At 37.5% G+C, this 24,508-nt stretch overlaps 2 protein-coding genes across 10 annotated transcripts in view; one reads left to right on the forward strand and one right to left on the reverse strand.

Moving 5' to 3' along the window:
- LOC133540902 (serine/arginine-rich splicing factor 11-like) overlaps positions 1-1,836 on the forward strand; it is an 18,579-nt gene extending 16,743 nt beyond the window's left edge. For 4 of the 6 annotated variants that reach the window (XM_061883963.1, XM_061883964.1, XM_061883966.1 and 1 more), the window contains one exon: positions 1-98. This exon is cut by the window's left edge and continues 378 nt beyond it. The gene's annotated coding sequence lies outside the window, so the exon portion shown is untranslated. Of the gene's footprint in view, positions 99-1,381 lie in introns of those variants that run through there. The other 2 variants (XR_009803755.1, XR_009803754.1) reach the window with 2 other exon arrangements.
- The window catches only part of LOC133540901 (ankyrin repeat domain-containing protein 13C-like), a 44,876-nt gene continuing 20,790 nt past the window's right edge, over positions 423-24,508 (reverse strand). Inside the window, exons 6-15 of one of the 4 annotated variants that reach the window (XR_009803753.1) lie at positions 23,601-23,667; positions 19,614-19,758; positions 14,612-14,743; positions 11,641-11,802; positions 7,222-7,301; positions 5,545-5,643; positions 4,198-4,298; positions 3,981-4,105; positions 3,834-3,928; positions 423-3,783 (exon numbers count right to left, since the gene is read on the reverse strand). Coding sequence is in view for 2 of the 4 variants with exons in the window: in XM_061883962.1 (XP_061739946.1) it covers positions 3,923-3,928; positions 3,981-4,105; positions 4,198-4,298; positions 5,545-5,643; positions 7,222-7,301; positions 11,641-11,802; positions 14,612-14,743; positions 19,614-19,758; positions 23,601-23,667 (917 nt within the window). In the remaining 2 variants the exon portion in view is untranslated. Of the gene's footprint in view, positions 4,106-4,197; positions 4,299-5,544; positions 5,644-7,221; positions 7,302-11,640; positions 11,803-14,611; positions 14,744-19,613; positions 19,759-23,600; positions 23,668-24,508 lie in introns of all 4 variants that reach the window. The other 3 variants (XR_009803752.1, XM_061883962.1, XM_061883961.1) reach the window with 3 other exon arrangements.

Here is a 24,508-nt window from a genome sequence, read left to right on the forward strand (position 1 = left end):
CCTGCACTCCAAATATGATTGGCCGCTCCACATTGACGACAAAGTGCAGCGACACATTTGTAATCATGTCCTGGAAATAAACCACAATGGCGCCCCCACCTGGCTGTAATGTGATGATGCACAACAACGTCTTCACCAGCCACACTTTGGTGGCTAATATAGTGCTTCAGTGTCCGGCATTTGTAATAGAATCATAGTAATAATAATAATAATAAGCTGCCACAATGGCGCCCCCACCTGGCTGTAACATGGTGATGCACAACAAGGTCTTCACCAGCCACACTTTGGTGGCTAATATAGTGCTTCAGTGTAATATTTCTACAAATATCGATCATACATCACCCACTTTTTGGGTCTTTTCACACATTGATATCAAAAAGGACACACGTCGTCCCCTGGACACAGATTTTTTTTACCGACCCTGCCTTCTCCGGGTCAAAACTCCTGTTTACTTTTTTTTTTTTTTTTTAAATCGTTTTTTGCGTTTTTTTTGTTTTGTTTGCTGAGTCAAATTTCCGTCGACTTCAAAGTAATTAAAGTTCCAGTACAATTTTTTTTATTTACATATGCTTAAAAAACTTTTCTTTTGTATTAAAGTTAAAGTAGTAATGATTGTCAAACACACACTCGGTGTGGTGAAATTATCCATCACCCTTGTTCACCCCCTGGGAGGTGAGGGGAGCAGTGAGCAGCAGTGGTGGCCGCGCCCGGGAGTCACTTTTGCTGATTTAACCCCCAATTACAACCCTTGATGCTGAGTGCCAAGCAGGGAGGTAAAGACTCCCATTTTTATAGTTCTTGTTATCACTCGGCCGGGGTTTGAACTCGGAACCTACCCACTTCAGGGCGGACAATCTAACCTTTTGTTATTTTTTTCAACGTTTATGACAACCTTTTTCCAAAACACAATATAGAATGTGAGATATATAACAAGATAATGCTGTGGTCCCCAACCTTTTTGTAGCTGCGGACCAGTCAACGCTCGATAATTTGTCCCGCGGCTCCGGTGGATGGGGTTGTTGGGGGGGGGGGGGGGGGGGGTTGTCATGAAAAAGGGAGTTTTTTGGGTTGGTGCACTAATTGTAAGTGTATCTTGTAATTTTTATGTTGACTTAATAAGAAAAAATACAAATAAAAAATTATTTTGTGGCCCGATACCAATCGAGCCGCAGCCCGGTGGTTGGGGACCACTGGTATAATGCATATATTTATCATTTACTTTCAAAACGCTTACAAAAATAACCGTGGGACCCCATTTTTATGACTTGATGGGGTCCTTGGGACCCCGCTTTGAAAATTCCGAGCGCCGACACTTATCGTACATCTGGCAACTTAACTGTCACTTATTTGTAAGTCATTAGCAGCCTGATTCTTTCATCAGAGAACATCTGCAGGCTGAATGGAACACTGAAGGAAGAAAGAGAGCAGGTACCAGAAGAATGGAACACTGAAGGAAGAAAGAGAGCAGGTATCAGAAGAGATCTTGTTCCGTACAAAGTGAGTTTATGTAGAAAAATAGCAAGTTGCAGCAGGTTTACATCAAACGCTCATTTGGTCAAATAAAAACCTGACGCAGGTTCAAGTGAGACCAGTCAATCAGAGCAAACATCAACGTACAAGTTTTGTGCAGAAGTAAACATTTTAAAAGTGGTATTTATTACAAACCTTTTCTGACGACGGGATACTAAAAAAAAAAAAAAAAAGGAATATTTTAGATTTCAAAAAGTTTGTAAAAAGGCTAAAAAAAAAAAAAAAGCCCAGCTTTTTTCTTTACATTGTGACTTTTTTGACTTCAATTGTTTCCTCCAACGTAACAATAAAAACAACTTTTCCATCTCCAGCAAACTTTTTGACAAAATGTGCCGTAAGATACAACGTCATGAAGCTGCAGCATTTACAACCTAACTTTGACCATTTTTAGGTCCAGCGTTAGAAACTGAAAGCAAAAAGTTTCCATTGAAGATTAGCAAGTTAGTGGAATTACTTTAAACTTTTTATGTCCGTGAAAGTTTAAATGTTAAAAATATGAACAAGTTGAACTCATGGCGGCTTTTTACATCAACTCAGTTTTTTTTCTAACAACATGATGTGTTTACGCACTTTTTGGCACCGCGACTCTCCAAGTTTGCTACCAAACAGGAGGGCGGCAAACAGAAGGGGTCCCAAAACAGGAAGGGGAAAAAGGTGGGCGGCAAACAAAAGACGTACCAAAAGAGGTGGGCTCCAAAAAAAGGGGAACCAAACAGGAGGGCGCCAAACAAAAGGGGTACCAAAACAGGAAGGGGCCAAAGACGTGTGTGCCAAACAAACGGGGTACCAAACAGGAAGGCGCCAAAAAAAAGGGGTACCAAACAGGAGGGCGCCAAACAAAAGGGGTACCAAAACAGGAAGGAGCCAAAGACGTGTGTGCCAAACAAAGGGGATACCAAACAGGAGGGCGCCAAACATAAGGGGTACCAAACAGGTGGGCGCAAAAACATAAGGGGTATCAAACAGGTGGGCGCCAAACAAAAGGGTTACCAAACAGGATGGCGCACCAAACAAAAGGGGTACCAAACATTATGGGCCAAACAGGTGGTACCAATAGGATGGCGTACCAAACATTATGGGCCAAACAAGTGGTACCAATAGGATGGCGTACCAAACAAAAGGGGTACCAAACAGGTGGGCACCAAACAGTAGGTCACTAAACAAAAGGGTACCAAACAGGAGGGTGGCAAACAAAAGGGGTATCAAACAGGTGGGTGCCAAACAAAAGGGGTACCAAACAGGAGGGAACACCAAACAAAAGGGGTACCAAACAGGAGGGAACACCAAACAAAAGGGGTACCAAACAGGAGGGAACACCAAACAAAAGGGGTACCAAACAGGAGGGTGCACCAAACAAAAGGGGTACCAAACATGATGGGCCAAACAGGTGGGCACCAAACAGTAGGTCAATAAACAAAAGGGTACCAAACAGGAGGGTGGCAAACAAAAGGGGTACCAAACAGGTGGGCGCCAAACAAAAGGGGTACCAAACAGGAGGGCGGACCAAACAAAAGGGGTACCAAACATTATGGGCCAAACAAGTGGTACCAATAGGATGGCGTACCAAACAAAAAGGGGACCAAACAGGTGGGCACCAAACAGTAGGTCACTAAACAAAAGGGTACCAAACAGGAGGGTGGCAAACAAAAGGGGTACCAAACAGGAAGGAAAAAAACAGGTTGGCGCCAAACAAAAGGGGTACCAAAAGAGGAAGGGGCCAAAGAGGTGTGCGCCAAACAAAGGGGGTAATAAACAGGAGGGTGTCAAACAAAAGTGGTACCAAACATGATGGGCCAAATAGGAAGGTACCAAACAGTAGGGCACTAAACAAAAGGGTACCAAACAGGTGGGCGCCAAACAAAGGGGCTACCAAACATGATGGGCGCCAAACAGGATGGCACTAAACAAAAGGATGCCAAACTTGAGGTACCAAACAGGTGGGCGCCAAACAAAAGGGGTGCCAAAACAGGAAAGGGCCAAAGAGGTGGGCGCCAAACAGAAAGGCGCACCAAACAAAAGGGTACCAAACATGATGGGCCAAACAGGAGGGCACTAAACAAAAAGGGGTGCCAAACATGAGGTACCAAACAAAAGGGTACCAAATAGGAGGGTGACCAAACAGGAGGGTAACAATTGTTTGCCAGGACTGAAGACCAAAGTCATTTTGCCAAAGAGTATGATTGTGACCTGTTTGGCGTGAGGTCACTTTTCTACAGTCCTTCTTGCTGTGTGGTGTGGTCAAAGGGGTCAAAGGTCACTTTTCTACAGTCCTTCCTGCTGTGGTGTGGTCAGAGGGGTCAAAGGTCGATTTTCTACAGTCCTTCATGCTGTGTGGTGGGGTCAGAGGTCACTTTTCTACAGTCCTTCCTGCTGTGTGGTGTGGTCAAAGGGGTCAAAGGTCAATTTTCTACAGTCCTTCATGCTGTGTGGTCTGGTCAGAGGGGTCAAAGGTCAGGGAAGCGACTAGGGTCCTCCTTGTACTCGCCAGGGACCGTGAAAATGTTCTCATCGAAAGCCTGGTAGCGGAACTCCTGAAAGGTGACAGTCGCCGTGATGGTCGGGAAGACGGGAATATCTGTCACACGAAGGACAAAAACAGGAATGACGACATGTGTGTGGTGCACTTGAAGGCCCCACAGTTAGATTCCAAAACGTCCGCCAGCTTACCCAGTTTGACAGGAAAGCCAGGAGGAAGTTTCATTTGTACGAACTCTCGCAGCTTGTTGAAGTGCTTGAAGGGTGCGATCACTTCTAGAACATTCAGCAGCCTGCAACCCCACAACACATCAGCATTTATCACTTCTAGAACATTCAGCAGCCTGCAACCCCACAACACATCAGCATTTATCACTTCTAGAACATTCAGCAGCCTGCAACCCCACAACACATCAGCATTTATCACTTCTAGAACATTCAGCAGCCTGCAACCCCACAACACATCAGCATTTATCACTTCTAGAACATTCAGCAGCCTGCAACCCCACAACACATCAGCATTTATCACTTCTAGAACATTCAGCAGCCTGCAACCCCACAACACATCAGCATTTATCACTTCCAGAACATTCAGCAGCCTGCAACCCCACAACACATCAGCATTTATCACTTCCAGAACATTCAGCAGCCTGCAACCCCACAACACATCAGCATTTATCACTTCTAGAACATTCAGCAGCCTGCAACCCCACAACACATCAGCATTTATCACTTCTAGAACATTCAGCAGCCTGCAGGACCACAACACATCAGCATTTATCACTTCCAGAACATTCAGCAGCCTGCAACCCCACAACACATCAGCATTTATCACTTCTAGAACATTCAGCAGCCTGCAACCCCACAACATATCAGCATTTATCACTTCTAGAACATTCAGCAGCCTGCAACCCCACAACACATCAGCATTTATCACTTCTAGAACATTCAGCAGCCTGCAGGACCACAACACATCAGCATTTATCACTTCTAGAACATTCAGCAGCCTGCAACCCCACAACACATCAGCATTTATCACTTCTAGAACATTCAGCAGCCTGCAGGACCACAACACATCAGCATTTATCACTTCTAGAACATTCAGCAGCCTGCAACCCCACAACACATCAGCATTTATCACTTCTAGAACATTCAGCAGCCTGCAACCCCACAACACATCAGCATTTATCACTTCTAGAACATTCAGCAGCCTGCAACCCCACAACACATCAGCATTTATCACTTCTAGAACATTCAGCAGCCTGCAACCCCACAACACATCAGCATTTATCACTTCTATAACATTTAGCTGGCTGATAGACAACAACACATCATTATTTATTACTTCTAGAACATTGAACCGCTTGATATTAAAACATCATTATTTATCACTTCTATAACATTTATCTGCCTGATGGACAACAAAACATTATTATTTATCTTATTTCATACTCCATTTACGTGTGTCTCTCTAGCAGACTATCTTGCTGGCAGTGCGTCAAAGAAAAGGAAAGTAAAATGAGTTCAGCTGCAACTTACGAGTCGATACTTAGAGGAAAATCCTGACTCATGGCGACTGAGGCCTTGAAGCTTTTCTTGCTTTCTTTGCACAGCAGCTCTCTGCCCAGGTGAGGGGGGCTGTCACAAACATCAAACTTTATATACGTCACTTATTTCACATATTATACTCATAGGTAAGTAGCATCCAATATTATATCTACACGTCAGTAAATTAATATATTAACAAGCCAGTAACATTAAATATTATATTAACAAGCCAGTAACATCAAATATTATATTAACAAGCCAGTAACATCAAATATTATATTTACAAGCAAGTAACATCAAATATTATATTTACATGCCAGTAACATCAAATATTATATTTACACGCCAGTACCATCAAATATTATATTTACATGCCAGTAACATCAAATATTATATTTACAAGCAAGTAACATCAAATATTATATTTACATGCCAGTAACATCAAATATTATATTTACACGCCAGTAACATCAAATATTATATTTACACGCCAGTAACATCGAATATTATATTTACACATCAGTAACATCAAATATTATATTTACACGTCAGTAACATCAAATATTATATTCACACATTGACATCATATATTATATTTACACGCCAGTAACATCAAATATTATATTTACACGCCAGTAACATCAAATATTATATTTACACGCCAGTAACATCAAGTATTATATTTACACGTCAGTAACATCAAATATTATATTCACACATTAACATCATATATTATATTTACACGCCAGTAACATCAAATATTATATTTACACGCCAGTAACATCAAATATTATATTTACAAGTCATTATCACATATTATATTTACACATTAATAACATCAAATATATTTAAATGTCAGTATCATCGAATATTATATTTACACATCAGTAACATCAAATATTATATTTACAAGTCTATAACATCAAATATTATATTTACACATCACTAACATCAAATATATTTACACATCAGTATCATCAAATATTATATTTACAAGTCTATAACATCAAATATTATATTTACACATCACTAACATCAAATATATTTAAATGTCAGTAACATCAAATATTATACTCACATAAACATACAGTATACATATAATAAACATGATATATATATGTAATAAACAACCAGTCAACATAAAATAAAAATAGTAAACATTTAATAAACTTTTAGTTAAAATATAGTAAATATAACATAAACATAAAAGGCCTTCCTCACACACTTAAAATCAGAACAAGACAAGAGGGAGTACATTAATATTAATAATAATAATAATACACCAGTGAAACATACTTTATATATTCTGCACTGATCATAATAAGATACCTTGCATATTCAGCAGTGATGTTAATAATAATAATAAGATACCTTCCATATTCAGCAGTGATGTTAATAATAATAATAAGATACCTTCCATATTCAGCAGTGATATTAATAATAATAAGATACCTTCCATATTTAGCAGTGATGTTAATAATAATAATAATAAGATACCTTCCATATTCAGCAGTGATAATAATAATAATAATAAGATACCTTCCATATTCAGCAGTGATAATAATAATAATAATAAGATACCTTCCATATTCAGCAGTGATGTTAATAATAATAATAATAAGATACCTTCCATATTCAGCAGTGATAATAATAATAATAATAAGATACCTTCCATATTCAGCAGTGATGTATTGTTCCCAGGTTACAAAGTTGTCAGAAGGTGGAGTCAGAGATGTTCTTCTTACAGGCTGAGGACACAAATTCTACTATTATTATTACTCTACACATTGATACAGTCAAGTATTATAGTCCAGTATTACAATGTACAATTATAGTCAAGTATTACAATGTAGTATTATAGTCCAGTATTCCAGTAAAGTAATACAATCTACTATTATAGTCCAATAGTACAGTAAAGTAATAGAATGTAGTGTTATAGTCCAGTATAACAGTAAAGTAATATAATGTAGTATTATAGTCCAGTATAACAGTAAAGTGAGATAATGTAGTATTATAGTCCAGTATAACATTAAAGTAATATAATGTAGTATTATAGTCCAGTATAACAGTAAAGTAATATAATGTAGTATTATAGTCCAGTATAACAGTAAAGTGATATAATGTAGTATTATAGTCCAGTATAACAGTAAAGTAATATAATGTAGTATTATAGTCCAGTATAACAGTAAAGTAATATAATGTAGTATTATAGTCCAGTATAACAGTAAAGTGATATAATGTAGTATTATAGTCCAGTATAACAGTAAAGTAATATAATGTAGTATTATAGTCCAATAGTACAGTAAAGTAATATAATGTATTATTATAGTCCAGTATAACATTAAAGTAATATAATGTAGTATTATAGTCCAGTATAACATTAAAGTAATATAATGTAGTATTATAGTCCAGTATAACAGTAAAGTAATATAATGTAGTATTATAGTCCAGTATAACAGTAAAGTAATATAATGTAGTATTATAGTCCAGTATAACATTAAAGTAATATAATGTAGTATTATAGTCCAGTATAACATTAAAGTAATATAATGTAGTATTATAGTCCAGTATAACATTAAAGTAATATAATGTAGTATTATAGTCCAGTATAACATTAAAGTAATATAATGTAGTATTATAGTCCAGTATAACATTAAATATAATGTAGTATTATAGTCCAGTATAACAGTAAAGTAATGTAATGTAGTATTATAGTCCAGTATAACATTAAAGTAATATAATGTAGTATTATAGTCCAGTATAACAGTAAAGTAATATAATGTAGTATTATAGTCCAGTATAACAGTAAAGTAATATAATGTAGTATTATAGTCCAGTATAACATTAAAGTAATATAATGTAGTATTATAGTCCAGTATAACATTAAAGTAATATAATGTAGTATTATAGTCCAGTATAACAGTAAAGTAATATAATGTAGTATTATAGTCCAGTATAACAGTAAAGTAATATAATGTAGTATTATAGTCCAGTATAACAGTAAAGTAATATAATGTAGTATTATAGTCCAGTATAACAGTAAAGTAATATAATGTAGTATTATAGTCCAGTATAACAGTAAAGTAATATAATGTAGTATTATAGTCCAGTATAACATTAAAGTAATATAATGTAGTATTATAGTCCAGTATAACAGTAAAGTAATATAATGTAGTATTATAGTCCAGTATAACATTAAAGTAATATAATGTAGTATTATAGTCCAGTATAACAGTAAAGTAATATAATGTAGTATTATAGTCCAGTATAACATTAAAGTAATATAATGTGGTATTATAGTCCAGTATAACAGTAAAGTAATATAATGTAGTATTATAGTCCAGTATAACAGTAAAGTAATATAATGTAGTATTATAGTCCAGTATAACATTAAAGTAATATAATGTAGTATTATAGTCCAGTATAACAGTAAAGTAATATAATGTAGTATTATAGTCCAGTATAACATTAAAGTAATATAATGTAGTATTATAGTCCAGTATAACAGTAAAGTAATATAATGTAGTATTATAGTCCAGTATAACAGTAAAGTAATATAATGTAGTATTATAGTCCAGTATAACATTAAAGTAATATAATGTAGTATTATAGTCCAGTATAACATTAAAGTAATATAATGTAGTATTATAGTCCAGTGGTAGAAAGTTAAGAGTGATTATTCCAGCTTCCAGTGTGTAGTGTAGTTCCTGCACCACTAGGTGGCAGCAGAGATGTCTTTACAATGACGTCACAAGTCTTGTTCTCATGATTAGTCCATCTTGTTAAACACACTTTCACTTATGTAGAGTGTATTATGCATCTGTGTTGACACATTTATTAATATAAGAGTGTATTATGCATCTGTGTTGACACATTTATTAATATAAGAGTGTATTATGCATCTGTGTTGACACATTTATTAATATAAGAGTGTATTATGCATCTGTGTTGACACATTTATTAATATAAGAGTGTATTATGCATCTGTGTTGACACATTTATTAATATAAGAAGTCATCCTGTGACATCATCACTCAAACTCATTGTTTACATGTTATTCATATTGTTTAATGTTAATATCGTTTACGTGTTCATATCATTGTTTACATGTTATTAACATCAATGTTTACATGTTATTAATATTGTTTAATGTTAATATCATTGTTTACGTGTGCATATCATTGTTTACATGTTATTAATATTGTTTACATGTTAATATCATTGTTTACATGTTATTAATATTGTTTACATGTTGTTAATATTGTTTACATGTTAATATCATTGTTTACATGTTTTTAATATTGTTTACATGTTATTAACATTGTTTACATGTTTTTAATATTGTTTAATGTTAATATCGTTTACGTGTTCATATCATTGTTTACATGTTAACATCATTGTTTACATGTTATTAATACCATTGTTTACATGTTAACATCATTGTTTACATGTTAACATCATTGTTTACATGTTAACATCATTGTTTACATTTTATTAATGTTTACATGTTATTAACATTGTTTACATGTCAATATAATTGTTTACATGTTATTAATATCATTGTTTACATGTTAATATCATTGTTTACATGTTATTAAGATCGTTTACATGTTATTAATATAATTGTTTATGTGTTAATATCATTTACATGTTAACATCTTTGTTTACATGTTATTAATATTGTTTACATGTTAACATCATTGTTTACATGTTATTAACATCGTTTACATGTTATTAATATAATTGTTTGTGTTAATATAATTTTTTACATGTTAACATAATTGTTTACATGTTATTAACATTGTTAACATGTTAATATCATTGTTTAAATGTTATTAACATTTTTTATGTGTTAATATCATTGTTTACATGTTATTGTTTGTGTTAATATTGTTTACATGTTGATATCATTGTTTACATGTTATTAACATCATTGTTTACATGTTAATATCATTGTTTACATGTTATTAACATCATTATTTACATGTTAATATCATTGTATACATGTTATTAATATAATTGTTTGTGTTAATATCATTGTTTACATGTTAACATGAGTGTTTACATGTTATTAATGTTTACATGTTATTAACATTGTTTACATGTCAATATAATTGTTTACATGTTATTAATATCATTGTTTACATGTTAATATCATTGTTTACATGTTATTAAGATCGTTTACATGTTATTAATATAATTGTTTATGTGTTAATATCATTTACATGTTAACATCTTTGTTTACATGTTATTAATATTGTTTACATGTTAACATCATTGTTTACATGTTATTAACATCGTTTACATGTTATTAATATAATTGTTTGTGTTAATATAATTTTTTACATGTTAACATAATTGTTTACATGTTATTAACATTGTTAACATGTTAATATCATTGTTTAAATGTTATTAACATTTTTTATGTGTTAATATCATTGTTTACATGTTATTGTTTGTGTTAATATTGTTTACATGTTGATATCATTGTTTACATGTTATTAACATCATTGTTTACATGTTAATATCATTGTTTACATGTTATTAACATCATTGTTTACATGTTAATATCATTGTATACATGTTATTAATATAATTGTTTGTGTTAATATCATTGTTTACATGTTAACATGAGTGTTTACATGTTATTAATGTTTACATGTTATTAACATTGTTTACATGTTAATATAATTGTTTATGTGTTAATATTGTTTACATGTTAACGTCATTGTTTACATGTTATTAACATCATTGTTTGTGTTAATATCATTGTTTACATGTTAATATCATTGTTATGTTATTAACATAATTGTTTACATGTTATTGTTTGTGTTAGTATCATTGTGTACATGTTATTAACATTGTTTACATGTTATTAACATTGTTTACATGTTATTAACATTGTTTACATGTTATTAACATTGTTTACATGTTATTAATTGTTTGTGTTAGTACCGTTGTTTACATGTTATTAACATCATTGTTTACATGTTAATATCATGTAAACAATGATTCCCCCCCGGGGCAACATAAGGGACAAGCGGTATAAAATGGTTGCATGTTATTGATATGAGGTTTGTGAGTGACCTCCAGGTTTTGTTGGCTGAGGTTCCCTCCTTTGCTGAGACTCTCCATGATGGCTTTGTTCCTCAAGATGTCCTCCTCACTCAGATGCTCCCGCCTCTTCCTGGACTCCAGCACCAGCCCGCTCACGCTGTAGAAGTCTGCCAGGAAGTGGCCCACACGCTCCTGCGGGGGGGGGGGGGGGGGGGGTGGGGGGGGGGGGGGGGGTGAGGATGAGCAAACAAGAGTGACATGAGGAAGATGAGAGGATGACATGTTGAGGGTGAGAACATGGAGATGAGAGCATGAGGGAACAAGGATAAGAGGATAGACCAGAGGACGGCAACCTGCGGCTCTTGGATCACTTTGATGTGGCTCAGCTGCATGCTTGCTGACCAGGATGTCAGTGCACCTCCCAGAAATCTCCCCAGGATTTCATTCATTCCATAGAAGCATTTAAGTCTCATCTTAAAACTCATCTGTATACTCTAGCCTTTAAATAGACCTCCTTTTTAGACCAGTTGATCTGCCGCTTCTTTTCTTTCTCCTATGTCCCCCCCTCCCTTGTGGAGGGGGTCCGGTCCAATGACCATGGATGAAGTACTGACTGTCCAGAGTCGAGACCCAGGATGGACCGCTCGTCGGGACCCAGGATGGACCGCTCGCCTGTATCGGTTGGGGACATCTCTACGCTGCTGATCCGCTTGAGATGGTTTCCTGTGGACGGAACTCTCACTGCTGTCTTGGAGCCACTATGGATTGAACTTTCACAGTATCATGTTAGACCTGCTCGACATCCATTGCTTTCGGTCCCCTAGAGGGGGGGGGTTGCCCACATCTGAGGTCCTCTCCAAGGTTTCTCATAGTCACCATTGTCACTGGCGTCCCACTGAATGTGAATTCTCCCTGCCCACTGGGTGTGAGTTTTCCTTGCCCTTTTGTGGGTTCTTCCGAGGATGTTGTAGTCGTAATGATTTGTGCAGTCCTCTGAGACATTTGTGATTTGGGGCTATATAAATAAACATTGATTGATTGATTGATTGATTCTCAGATTTTCACCCAGACAACAATATTGAGGACGTGCTGTGATGGCGATGTCTTAAACCAGGGGTGTCAGAGTCAAACACAGAGTGGGCCATGATGTAAAACTGAACAAAGCCGCGGGCCAAGGTTGAACAAATGAACCTTTTAATGTGGACCCAAACATGTTTTGCATTCAATATTGAACAAGCAAGGCTTATATAACTTTAGTGACATGTAAAATTGAGTTTTAAATAATAATAATAATAATTTAAAAATATCAATGGCATATCAAATAAAATGTGAATGCCTCTTTTCTATTTGCAGCCCTCTGAGGTAAATATCAAAATAAACTTTTTCCACCGGCTAATAATAAATTTGCAAATAAAATAACAATGAATGAATCAAAGATTCATGCCTTGAAGAAGCAAGAGAAAGTGCATGAGTAAAATGTTAATTATTGTTTGGGGAGGGCGGTATTGTAGTGTCCCAGAAGAGTTAGTGCTGCAAAGGGTTCTGGGTATTTGTTCTGTTGTGTTACGGTGCAGATGCTTTCCCGAAATGTGTTTGTTATTCTTGTTTGGTGTGGGTTCAAAGTGTGGTGCATATTTGTAACAGTGTTAAAGTTGTTTATACGACCACCCTCAGTGTGACCTGTATGGCTGTTGACCAAGTATGCCTTGCATTCACTTGTGTGTGCGTGTGTGTAAAAGCCGCATATATTATGTGACTGGGTTGGCACGCTATTTCTATGTTGGAAAAGCGGATGTGACGACAGGTTGTAGAGGACGCTAAAGGCAGTGCTGTTAAGGCACGGCCCCAATATTGTCGTCCGGGTGGAAATCAGGAGAAGTTCGGAAGAATGGTTGCCCTGGGAGATTTTTGGGAGAGGCACTGAAATTTTGGAGTCCCAAAAAATCGGGAGGGTTGGCAAGTATGAGTATTAGCGGTAAATGCACTGCCGCTGTATTATACCTGCGGGCCAGCTCTAATGTTAATTTCATATTGCCTCAAGGGCTAAATTAAATTACAGGGGGGCCAGAGTTTGACACCCATGACTTAAACGTTCTCCCGACCATGTTGTCGTGTCCGCTTTAAAACTATGCTATCTGAGTGCCAGCCCGCCACATCTAGTGTGCGACTGCTGACTCAACACTCAAGTGACTGCAAGACATACTTGTTCAACAGCCACTCTGTGCGTCGGTTGGGAGGGGCGGGGTTTGGTGGTAGCGGGGTGTATAATGTAGCCCGGAAGAATTAGGGATGCATGGGATTCTGGGTATTTGTTCTGTTGTGTTACAGTGCGGATGTTCTCCCGAAATGTGTTTGTCATTCTTGTTTGGTGTGGCTTCACAGTGTGGCGCATATTTGTAACAGTGCTAAAGTTGTTTATACGGCCACCCTCAGTGTGACCTGCATGGCTGTTGAGCAAGTATGCCTTGCAGTCACTTATGTGTGTCTGCAGAAGCCTCATACATCATGTGAATGGGCTAGTAAGCTGTTTGTTACGGTTGTAGAGGGCGCTAAACGCATTGTCATCCTAGCACGCCCTTATTGTTGTTGTTTGGGTGAAAACCAGCAGAAAGTCAAGAGAATAATTGTTCTGAAACTCTGTAGTCTCCTGGGAAGATTGGGATGGTTGGCAAATGTGATGTTGTCAAGCGGCATTCAAATAAAACTCAGGGGCCGCACTAATATTACATTTTCATGTTAAGGTGCGGCCCTCGTGTCTGAGACCCCTGGTTTATACATAACACAAAGCAGGAAAACCCCCAACTTTGTATGCTGTGTTATTTCACTTTAAATTTCCAAAGAGTCTTGTGGCTCTCAGTTTTTTTTGTTTTGTGAAACGGGTCAAAATGGCTCTTTGAGTGGTAAAGGTTGCCCACCCCTGGATGGACGAACAAGAGGATGAGATGATGAGGATGAGCGTATGAGATAAGGATGAGAGGGTGAAGAGCATGATGTCACCAACCGTCTTGTCCTCCCTGAAGAGCCAACCACTCTGTGCTCTGCTGAAGGTGATGGACTTGGTGGACAATGTGGCCGAGTAGACGTCACTGCTCATCAGGATGTCCACCTCCTCCTCCGTCTCCATCTCACACTCCTGTGTGGGCCAACAATAACAAATAATACTCCTACTATCATTACTACTACTACTACTACTACTATCATTACTACTACTACTACCAATAGTACTATTACTACTACTATCATTACTACTACTACTACCACTACTACGACTATTACCACTAGTACTACTACTACTATCATTACTACTACTACCACTACTACTAGTGCTACTACTATCATTACTACTACTACCACTAGTACTACTACTATTATCATTACTACTACCACTAGTATTACTACTACTATCATTACCACTACTACCACTAGTACTACTACTATTATCATTACTACTACTACCACTAGTACTACTACTACTATCATTACTACTACCACTAGTACTACTACTATTATCATTACTACTACTATCATTACTACTACTACCACTACTATGACTACTACCACCAGTACTACTACTACTATCATTACTACTACTACCACTACTACTAGTACTACTACTATCATTACTACTACCAGTAGTACTACTACTATCATTACTACTACTACTATCATTACTACTACTACTATTATCATTACTACTACTATCATTACTACTACCACTACTATCATTACTACTACTACCACTAGTACTACTACTACTATCATTACCACTACTACCACTAGTACTACTACTACCACTAATACTACTACTACTATCATTACTACTACAACTACTATCATTACTACTACTACTACTACTACTACCACTAGTACTACTACTACCATCATTACTACTACTACTACTATCATTACTACTACTACCACTAGTACTAAAACTACCATCATTACTACTACTACCACTACTACTACAACTACTATCATTACTACTACTACTACCACTACTACTACTACCACTAGTACTGCTACTACTACTACTACTATCATTACTACTACTACTATCATTACTACTACTACTGTCATTACTACTACTACCACTACTACCACTAGTACTACTACTACTACCATCATTACTACTACTACTATCATTACTACTACTACTATCATTACTACTACTACTACCATCATTACTACTACTACCACTACTACAACCACTATCATTACTACTACTACCACTACTACTACTACCACTACTACTACTACCACTAGTACTACTACTACCATCATTACTACTACTACTATCATTACTACTACTACCACTAGTACTACAACTACTATCATTACTACTACTACTACTACAACTACTACTACTACCACTAGTACTACAACTATCATTACTACTACTACTATCATTACTACTACTACTATCATTACTACTACTACTATCATTACTACTACTACTACCATCATTACTACTACTACCATTACTATCATTACTACTACTACCACTATCATTACTACTACTACCACTACTACTACTACCACTAGTACTACTACTACCATCATTACTACAACTACTATCATTACTACTACTACTACTACAACCACTACTACTATCATTACTACTACTACTACTACAACTACTACTACTATCATTACTACTACTACCACTAGTACTACAACTACTATCATTACTACTACTACTACTACTACTACAACTACTACTACTATCATTACTACTACTACCACTAGTACTACAAATACTATCATTACTACTACTACTACAACTACTACTACAATCATTACTACTACTACTATATTACTACTACTACTACCATCATTACTACTACTACAACTACTATCATTACTACTACTACTACCACTAGTACTACTACTACCATCATTACTACTACTACTATCATTACTACTACTACCATCATTACTACTACTACTATCATTACTACTACTACAACCACTAGTACTACTACTATTATCATTACTACCACTAGTACTACTACTACTATCATTACTACTACTATCATTACTACTACTACCACTAGTACTACAAATACTATCATTACTACTACTACTACAACTACTACTACAATCATTACTACTACTACTATCATTACTACTACTACTACCATCATTACTACTACTACAACTACTATCATTACTACTACTACTACCACTAGTACTACTACTACCATCATTACTACTACTACTATCATTACTAATACTACCATCATTACTACTACTACTATCATTACTACTACTACAACCACTAGTACTACTACTATTATCATTACTACCACTAGTACTACTACTACTATCATTACTACTACTACTACCACCACTAGTACTACTACTATTATCATTACTACTACTACTATCATTACTACTACCACCACCATCATTACTACTACTACTACTACTACTACTATCATTACTACTACTACTGGCCACACCCTCAGGTTTGTAACATAACTTTTTGGAATGTGTGAGAAAATACAATCCTCTGATACATGATCATCATAGATTGTTATTATTATTATTTACGGTAATGAAAGATTATTATTAATATTATTTATGGTCTGCTGATACATGATCATCAAAGTTTGTAATTATTACTATTTATGTTATTGATGAATAAAAATAAGAGAAATCTATTGATCAAATGGAAGAAATTATGTAAATCAAAGTCATTTTCATGTTATGGAAAACCTGATCAACTCTCATATGAACATGAATATTATTATGTCATACTGAATAACTTTGCTCATATAAGGTCAATAAATATTATTTGGTCAATATTAGATCATATTAAATATTAATAGGGTCATATTAGATATTAGCTCATATGAAATATTAGGTCATATTAATTATTAAGCTGTATGAAATATAATTAGGTGATATTAAATAGTATTAGGTCATTTTAGATATGTCATACTGAATATTAGGTGATGATAAATATTAGGTCATATCAAATATTTTTAGGTCACATAAAGACTTTGTGTGGGAGAATATAATCTGAGTGAAGTACAGTAAAGATCACTAATTTATTCATTGTGTAAGAGAAGTAGTCCTAAGAACATGCATGAGAACTGAAATAAGAGGCGTGTCTTAGAAACTAAAACATGCTTCTTTGTCAAACTAAAAAAAATCATATTTGTTATCAAGAGAAAAGCAGTGAAGTTGTCACCTTGTGGAAATAGGAAATAAAAATAGAATACAACAAATCCTTTTCAACTTATATTCAACTGAAAAGACTGCAAATATTAGCGCATTTGGAATTTGATGCCTGCAACATGTTTCAAAAAAGCTGGCACAAGTGGCAAAAAAGACTGAGAAAGTTGAGGAATGCTCATCAAACACTTATTTGGAACATCCCACAGGTGTGCAGGCTAATTGGGAACAGGTGGGTGCCATGATTGGCTATAAAAGCAGCTTCCATGAAATGCTCACTCATTCACAAACAAGGACGGGGTGAGGGTCACCACTTTGTCAACAAATGCCTGAGCAAATTGTTAAAGAACAACATTTCTCAACAAGGAATTTAGGGATTTCACAATCTACGCTCCGTAATATCATCAAAAGGTTCAGAGAATCTGGGGAAATCACTGCACGTAAGCCATGATATTACGCACCTTGGATCCCTCAGGCGCTACTGCATCAAAACGCCACATCAGTGTGTAAAGGATATCACCACATGGGCTCAGGAACACTTCATAAAACCACTGTCAGTAACTACAGTTGGTCGCTACATCTGTAAGTGCAAGTTAAAACTCTACTATGCAAAGCCAAAGCTATTTATCAACAACACCCAGAAATGCCGCAAGCTTGGCTGGGCCCGAGCTCATCTAAACAGTATTCTGGACATCTGTGTTGCTGAATCTTTTGCAATTTGTTCAATTAATAATGGAGAAGTAGAAAGATGGAGGTGGGAAGCTTTAGCCTTTAGCCACACAAACACACGGTGATTCCTTGTTTAAAATTCCCGGAGGTGAAGCTTTACTATGGATCAGAGCGGTCAAGCGAACATGGATCCCGACCACTTGTCAACTGGCAGGTTTCGGTGAGAAAATTGTGGTAAAAAGTCGGCTCTTACCGGCGATCTGCGGAATTGGCGCCGTCCTTGTATCTGCCGTGACTTCCCTCAGAGACTGGCGTCAAGATATCCGTGGACACACCCCTCCGACTATCAGGTACTATTAAACTCACTAAAACACTAGCAACACAATAGAAAGATAAGGGATTTCCCAGAATTATCCTAGTAAATGTGTCTAAAAACATCTGAATCCGTCCCAATGCAATCGCCTTTTTTTTAATTTTATTTTTTTATTCTAGTCCTTCGCTATCAATATCATCATCCACAAATCTTTCATCCTCACTCAAATTATTAGGGAAATTGTCGTTTTCTCGGTCCGAATAACTGTTTTTGATGGAGGCTCCCATTATAAACAATGTGAGGACGTGAGGAGCCCTCACACTTGTGATGTCATCGTCTGCTACTTCCAGTACAGGCAAGGCTTTTTTATTAGCAACCAAAAGTTGCAAACTTTATGGTGGATGTTCTCTACTAAATCCTTTCAGCAAAAATATGCCAACACTGCCAAATGATGAAGTATGACACTAAGAATGGAGCTGCTATCCCCGTTTAAATAAGAAGATCTCATTTCTGTAGGCCTTTAAATATTGTACATCAAGCAAGAATGGGAAAGAATCCCACTTTAAAGGAAAGGCCATGTAACACACTGGTAAAAATGCCTTTTTTTGCAATGTGTTGCTGCCATTACTTTCTAACTTCATGATATTTTCAGTGTGAAGATGAAATATCTTGTCTTTGCAGTCTATTCAATTGAATAGAAGTTGAAAAGGAGTTGTTTTATGTACCTTTTACACAAGGTGACAACTTCACTGCTTTTGGGGTTTGTAAAAAAAACACATCTTTGTCATAAAGTAATAATAAAGTTAAATAAGAAGTGTCATAAAGTAATAAAGTTATTAACCTGCTGATGAATCTTCTGGAAGACTTGCTGCAGGTTGTCCATCACCACGAAGGATTCTGAAGTGCTGGCGTTGCCGTTGAAGATGAAGGTGAGATCTCCTCGCTGACATTTCATATCAGTGAAGTCGATCAGGGTGGTGTCCAGTCTGAAACACACTTTACTTAGTCCTCTTCCATCCAGTCTGAAACACACTTTACTTAGTCCTCTTCCATCCAGTCTGAAACACACTTTACTTAGTCCTCTTCCATCCAGTCTGAAACACACTTTACTTAGTCCTCTTCCATCCAGTCTGAAACACACTTTACTTAGTCCTCTTCCATCCAGTCTGAAACACACTTTACTTAGTCCTCTTCCCTCCAGTCTGAAACACACTTTACTTAGTCCTCTTCCATCCAGTCTGAAACACACTTTACTTAGTCCTCCTCCATCCAGTCTGAAACACACTTTACTTAGTCCTCCTCCATCCAGTCTGAAACACACTTTACTTAGTCCTCTTCCGTCCAGTCTGAAACACACTTTACTTAGTCCTCTTCCATCCAGTCTGAAACACACTTTACTTAGTCCTCTTCCATCCAGTCTGAAACACACTTTACTTAGTCCTCTTCCATCCAGTCTGAAACACACTTTACTTAGTCCTCTTCCCTCCAGTCTGAAACACACTTTACTTAGTCCTCTTCCATCCAGTCTGAAACACACTTTACTTAGTCCTCTTCCATCCAGTCTGAAACACACTTTACTTAGTCCTCTTCCATCCAGTCTGAAACACACTTTACTTAGTCCTCTTCCATCCAGTCTGAAACACACTTTACTTAGTCCTCTTCCATCCAGTCTGAAACACACTTTACTTAGTCCTCTTCCATCCAGTCTGAAACACACTTTACTTAGTCCTCTTCCATCCAGTCTGAAACACACTTTACTTAGTCCTCTTCCATCCAGTCTGAAACACACTTTACTTAGTCCTCTTCCATCCAGTCTGAAACACACTTTACTTAGTCCTCTTCCATCCAGTCTGAAACACACTTTACTTAGTCCTCTTCCATCCAGTCTGAAACACACTTTACTTAGTCCTCTTCCATCCAGTCTGAAACACACTTTACTTAGTCCTCTTCCATCCAGTCTGAAACACACTTTACTTAGTCCTCTTCCATCCAGTCTGAAACACACTTTACTTAGTCCTCTTCCATCCAGTCTGAAACACACTTTACTTAGTCCTCTTCCATCCAGTCTGAAACACACTTTACTTAGTCCTCTTCCATCCAGTCTGAAACACACTTTACTTAGTCCTCTTCCATCCAGTCTGAAACACACTTTACTTAGTCCTCTTCCATCCAGTCTGAAACACACTTTACTTAGTCCTCTTCCATCCAGTCTGAAACACACTTTACTTAGTCCTCTTCCATCCAGTCTGAAACACACTTTACTTAGTCCTCTTCCATCCAGTCTGAAACACACTTTACTTAGTCCTCTTCCATCCAGTCTGAAACACACTTTACTTAGTCCTCTTCCATCCAGTCTGAAACACACTTTACTTAGTCCTCTTCCATCCAGTCTGAAACACACTTTACTTAGTCCTCTTCTATCCAGTCAGAAACACACTTTACTTAGTCCTCTTCCATCCAGTCTGAAACACACTTTACTTAGTCCTCTTCCATCCAGTCTGAAACACACTTTACTTAGTCCTCTTCCATCCAGTCTGAAACACACTTTACTTAGTCCTCTTCCATCCAGTCTGAAACACACTTTACTTAGTCCTCCTCCATCCAGTCTGAAACACACTTTACTTAGTCCTCCTCCATCCAGTCTGAAACACACTTTACTTAGTCCTCTTCCGTCCAGTCTGAAACACACTTTACTTAGTCCTCTTCCATCCAGTCTGAAACACACTTTACTTAGTCCTCTTCCATCCAGTCTGAAACACACTTTACTTAGTCCTCTTCCATCCAGTCTGAAACACACTTTACTTAGTCCTCTTCCATCCAGTCTGAAACACACTTTACTTAGTCCTCCTCCATCCAGTCTGAAACACACTTTACTTAGTCCTCTTCCATCCAGTCTGAAACACACTTTACTTAGTCCTCCTCCATCCAGTCTGAAACACACTTTACTTAGTCCTCTTCCATCCAGTCTGAAACACACTTTACTTAGTCCTCTTCCATCCAGTCTGAAACACACTTTACTTAGTCCTCTTCCATCCAGTCTGAAACACACTTTACTTAGTCCTCTTCCCTCCAGTATGAAACACACTTTACTTAGTCCTCTTCCATCCAGTCTGAAACACACTTTACTTAGTCCTCTTCCATCCAGTCTGAAACACACTTTACTTAGTCCTCTTCCATCCAGTCTGAAACACACTTTACTTAGTCCTCTTCCATCCAGTCTGAAACACACTTTACTTAGTCCTCTTCCATCCAGTCTGAAACACACTTTACTTAGTCCTCTTCCATCCAGTCTGAAACACACTTTACTTAGTCCTCTTCCATCCAGTCTGAAACACACTTTACTTAGTCCTCTTCCATCCAGTCTGAAACACACTTTACTTAGTCCTCTTCCATCCAGTCTGAAACACACTTTACTTAGTCCTCTTCCATCCAGTCTGAAACACACTTTACTTAGTCCTCTTCCATCCAGTCTGAAACACACTTTACTTAGTCCTCCTCCATCCAGTCTGAAACACACTTTACTTAGTCCTCTTCCATCCAGTCTGAAACACACTTTACTTAGTCCTCTTCCATCCAGTCTGAAACACACTTTACTTAGTCCTCTTCCATCCAGTCTGAAACACACTTTACTTAGTCCTCTTCCATCCAGTCTGAAACACACTTTACTTAGTCCTCTTCCATCCAGTCTGAAACACACTTTACTTAGTCCTCTTCCATCCAGTCTGAAACACACTTTACTTAGTCCTCTTCCATCCAGTCTGAAACACTTTACTTAGTCCTCTTCCATCCAGTCTGAAACACACTTTACTTAGTCCTCTTCCATCCAGTCTGAAACACACTTTACTTAGTCCTCCTCCATCCAGTCTGAAACACACTTTACTTAGTCCTCTTCCATCCAGTCTGAAACACACTTTACTTAGTCCTCTTCCATCCAGTCTGAAACACACTTTACTTAGTCCTCTTCCATCCAGTCTGAAACACACTTTACTTAGTCCTCTTCCATCCAGTCTGAAACACTTTACTTAGTCCTCTTCCATCCAGTCTGAAACACTTTACTTAGTCCTCTTCCATCCAGTCTGAAACACACTTTACTTAGTCCTCTTCCATCCAGTCTGAAACACACTTTACTTAGTCCTCTTCCATCCAGTCTGAAACACACTTTACTTAGTCCTCTTCCATCCAGTCTGAAACATACTTTACTTAGTCCTCTTCCATCCAGTCTGAAACACACTTTACTTAGTCCTCTTCCATCCAGTCTGAAACATACTTTACTTAGTCCTCTTCCATCCAGTCTGAAACACACTTTACTTAGTCCTCTTCCATCCAGTCTGAAACACACTTTACTTAGTCCTCTTCCATCCAGTCTGAAACACACTTTACTTAGTCCTCTTCCATCCAGTCTGAAACACACTTTACTTAGTCCTCTTCCATCCAGTCTGAAACACACTTTACTTAGTCCTCTTCCATCCAGTCTGAAACACACTTTACTTAGTCCTCTTCCATCCAGTCTGAAACACACTTTACTTAGTCCTCTTCCATCCAGTCTGAAACACACTTTACTTAGTCCTCTTCCATCCAGTCTGAAACACACTTTACTTAGTCCTCTTCCATCCAGTCTGAAACACACTTTACTTAGTCCTCTTCCATCCAGTCTGAAACACACTTTACTTAGTCCTCTTCCATCCAGTCTGAAACACACTTTACTTAGTCCTCTTCCATCCAGTCTGAAACACACTTTACTTAGTCCTCTTCCATCATCCAGTCTGAAACACACTTTACTTAGTCCTCAGTGGGGGGAACTAGAACATACTACAGTGGGTGGACCTGCCTGATGTTGAGTCCCTGCTTGGAGATCTTGCACACATCAGAAGGCAGAATTCTGGAGAGTAGAGGCACTGGAACAAAAAGTAAATTAGTTAGCATCAAAGCATAAAGTAATAAATTAATTGATCAATAAAAGAATCAATACACTTAGTTTGTCATCAAAAGGATCAATTATAGTTCAAAGTGTTCACCTCGGGGTGTGGCATCAACTGAGAGGGGCGTGGCATTATTACTGACAGCTTGGATTTCATTGGGGGGCGTGGCATCAACGGAGAGGGGTGTGGCTTCATGACAAACAGCTTGGATATCATTGGGGGGCGTGGCATCAACTGAGAGGGGCGTGGCTTCATGACAAACAGCTTGGATTTCACATTAGGGGTGTAGCATCAACTGAGAGGGGCGTGGCTTCATGACAGACAACTCGGACATCACCTGGGGGTGTGGCATCAACTGAGAGGGGCGTGGCATTATTACGGACAGCTTGGATTTCATTGGGGGGCGTGGCATCAACGGAGAGGGGTGAGTCTTCATGACAAACAGCTTGGATATCATTGGGGGGCGTGGCATCAACTGAGAGGGGCGTGGCTTGACAAACAGCTTGGATTTCACATTAGGGGTGTAGCATCAACTGAGAGGGGCGTGGCTTCATGACAGACAACTCGGACATCACCTGGGGGTGTGGCATCAACTGAGAGGGGCGGGGCTTCATGACCGACAACTCGGATATCACCTGGGGGTGTGGCATCAACTGAGAGGGGCGGGGCTTCATGACAGACAACTCGGATATCACCTGGGGGTGTGGCATCAACTGAGAGGGGCGGGGCTTCATGACAGACAACTCGGATATCACCTAGGGGTGTGGCATCAACTGAGAGGGGCGTGGCTTCATGACAGACAACTCGGATATCACCT

The sequence above is a fragment of the Nerophis ophidion genome, linkage group LG22 (assembly GCF_033978795.1).
Source record: "Nerophis ophidion isolate RoL-2023_Sa linkage group LG22, RoL_Noph_v1.0, whole genome shotgun sequence".
Lineage (NCBI taxonomy): Eukaryota > Metazoa > Chordata > Actinopteri > Syngnathiformes > Syngnathidae > Nerophis > Nerophis ophidion.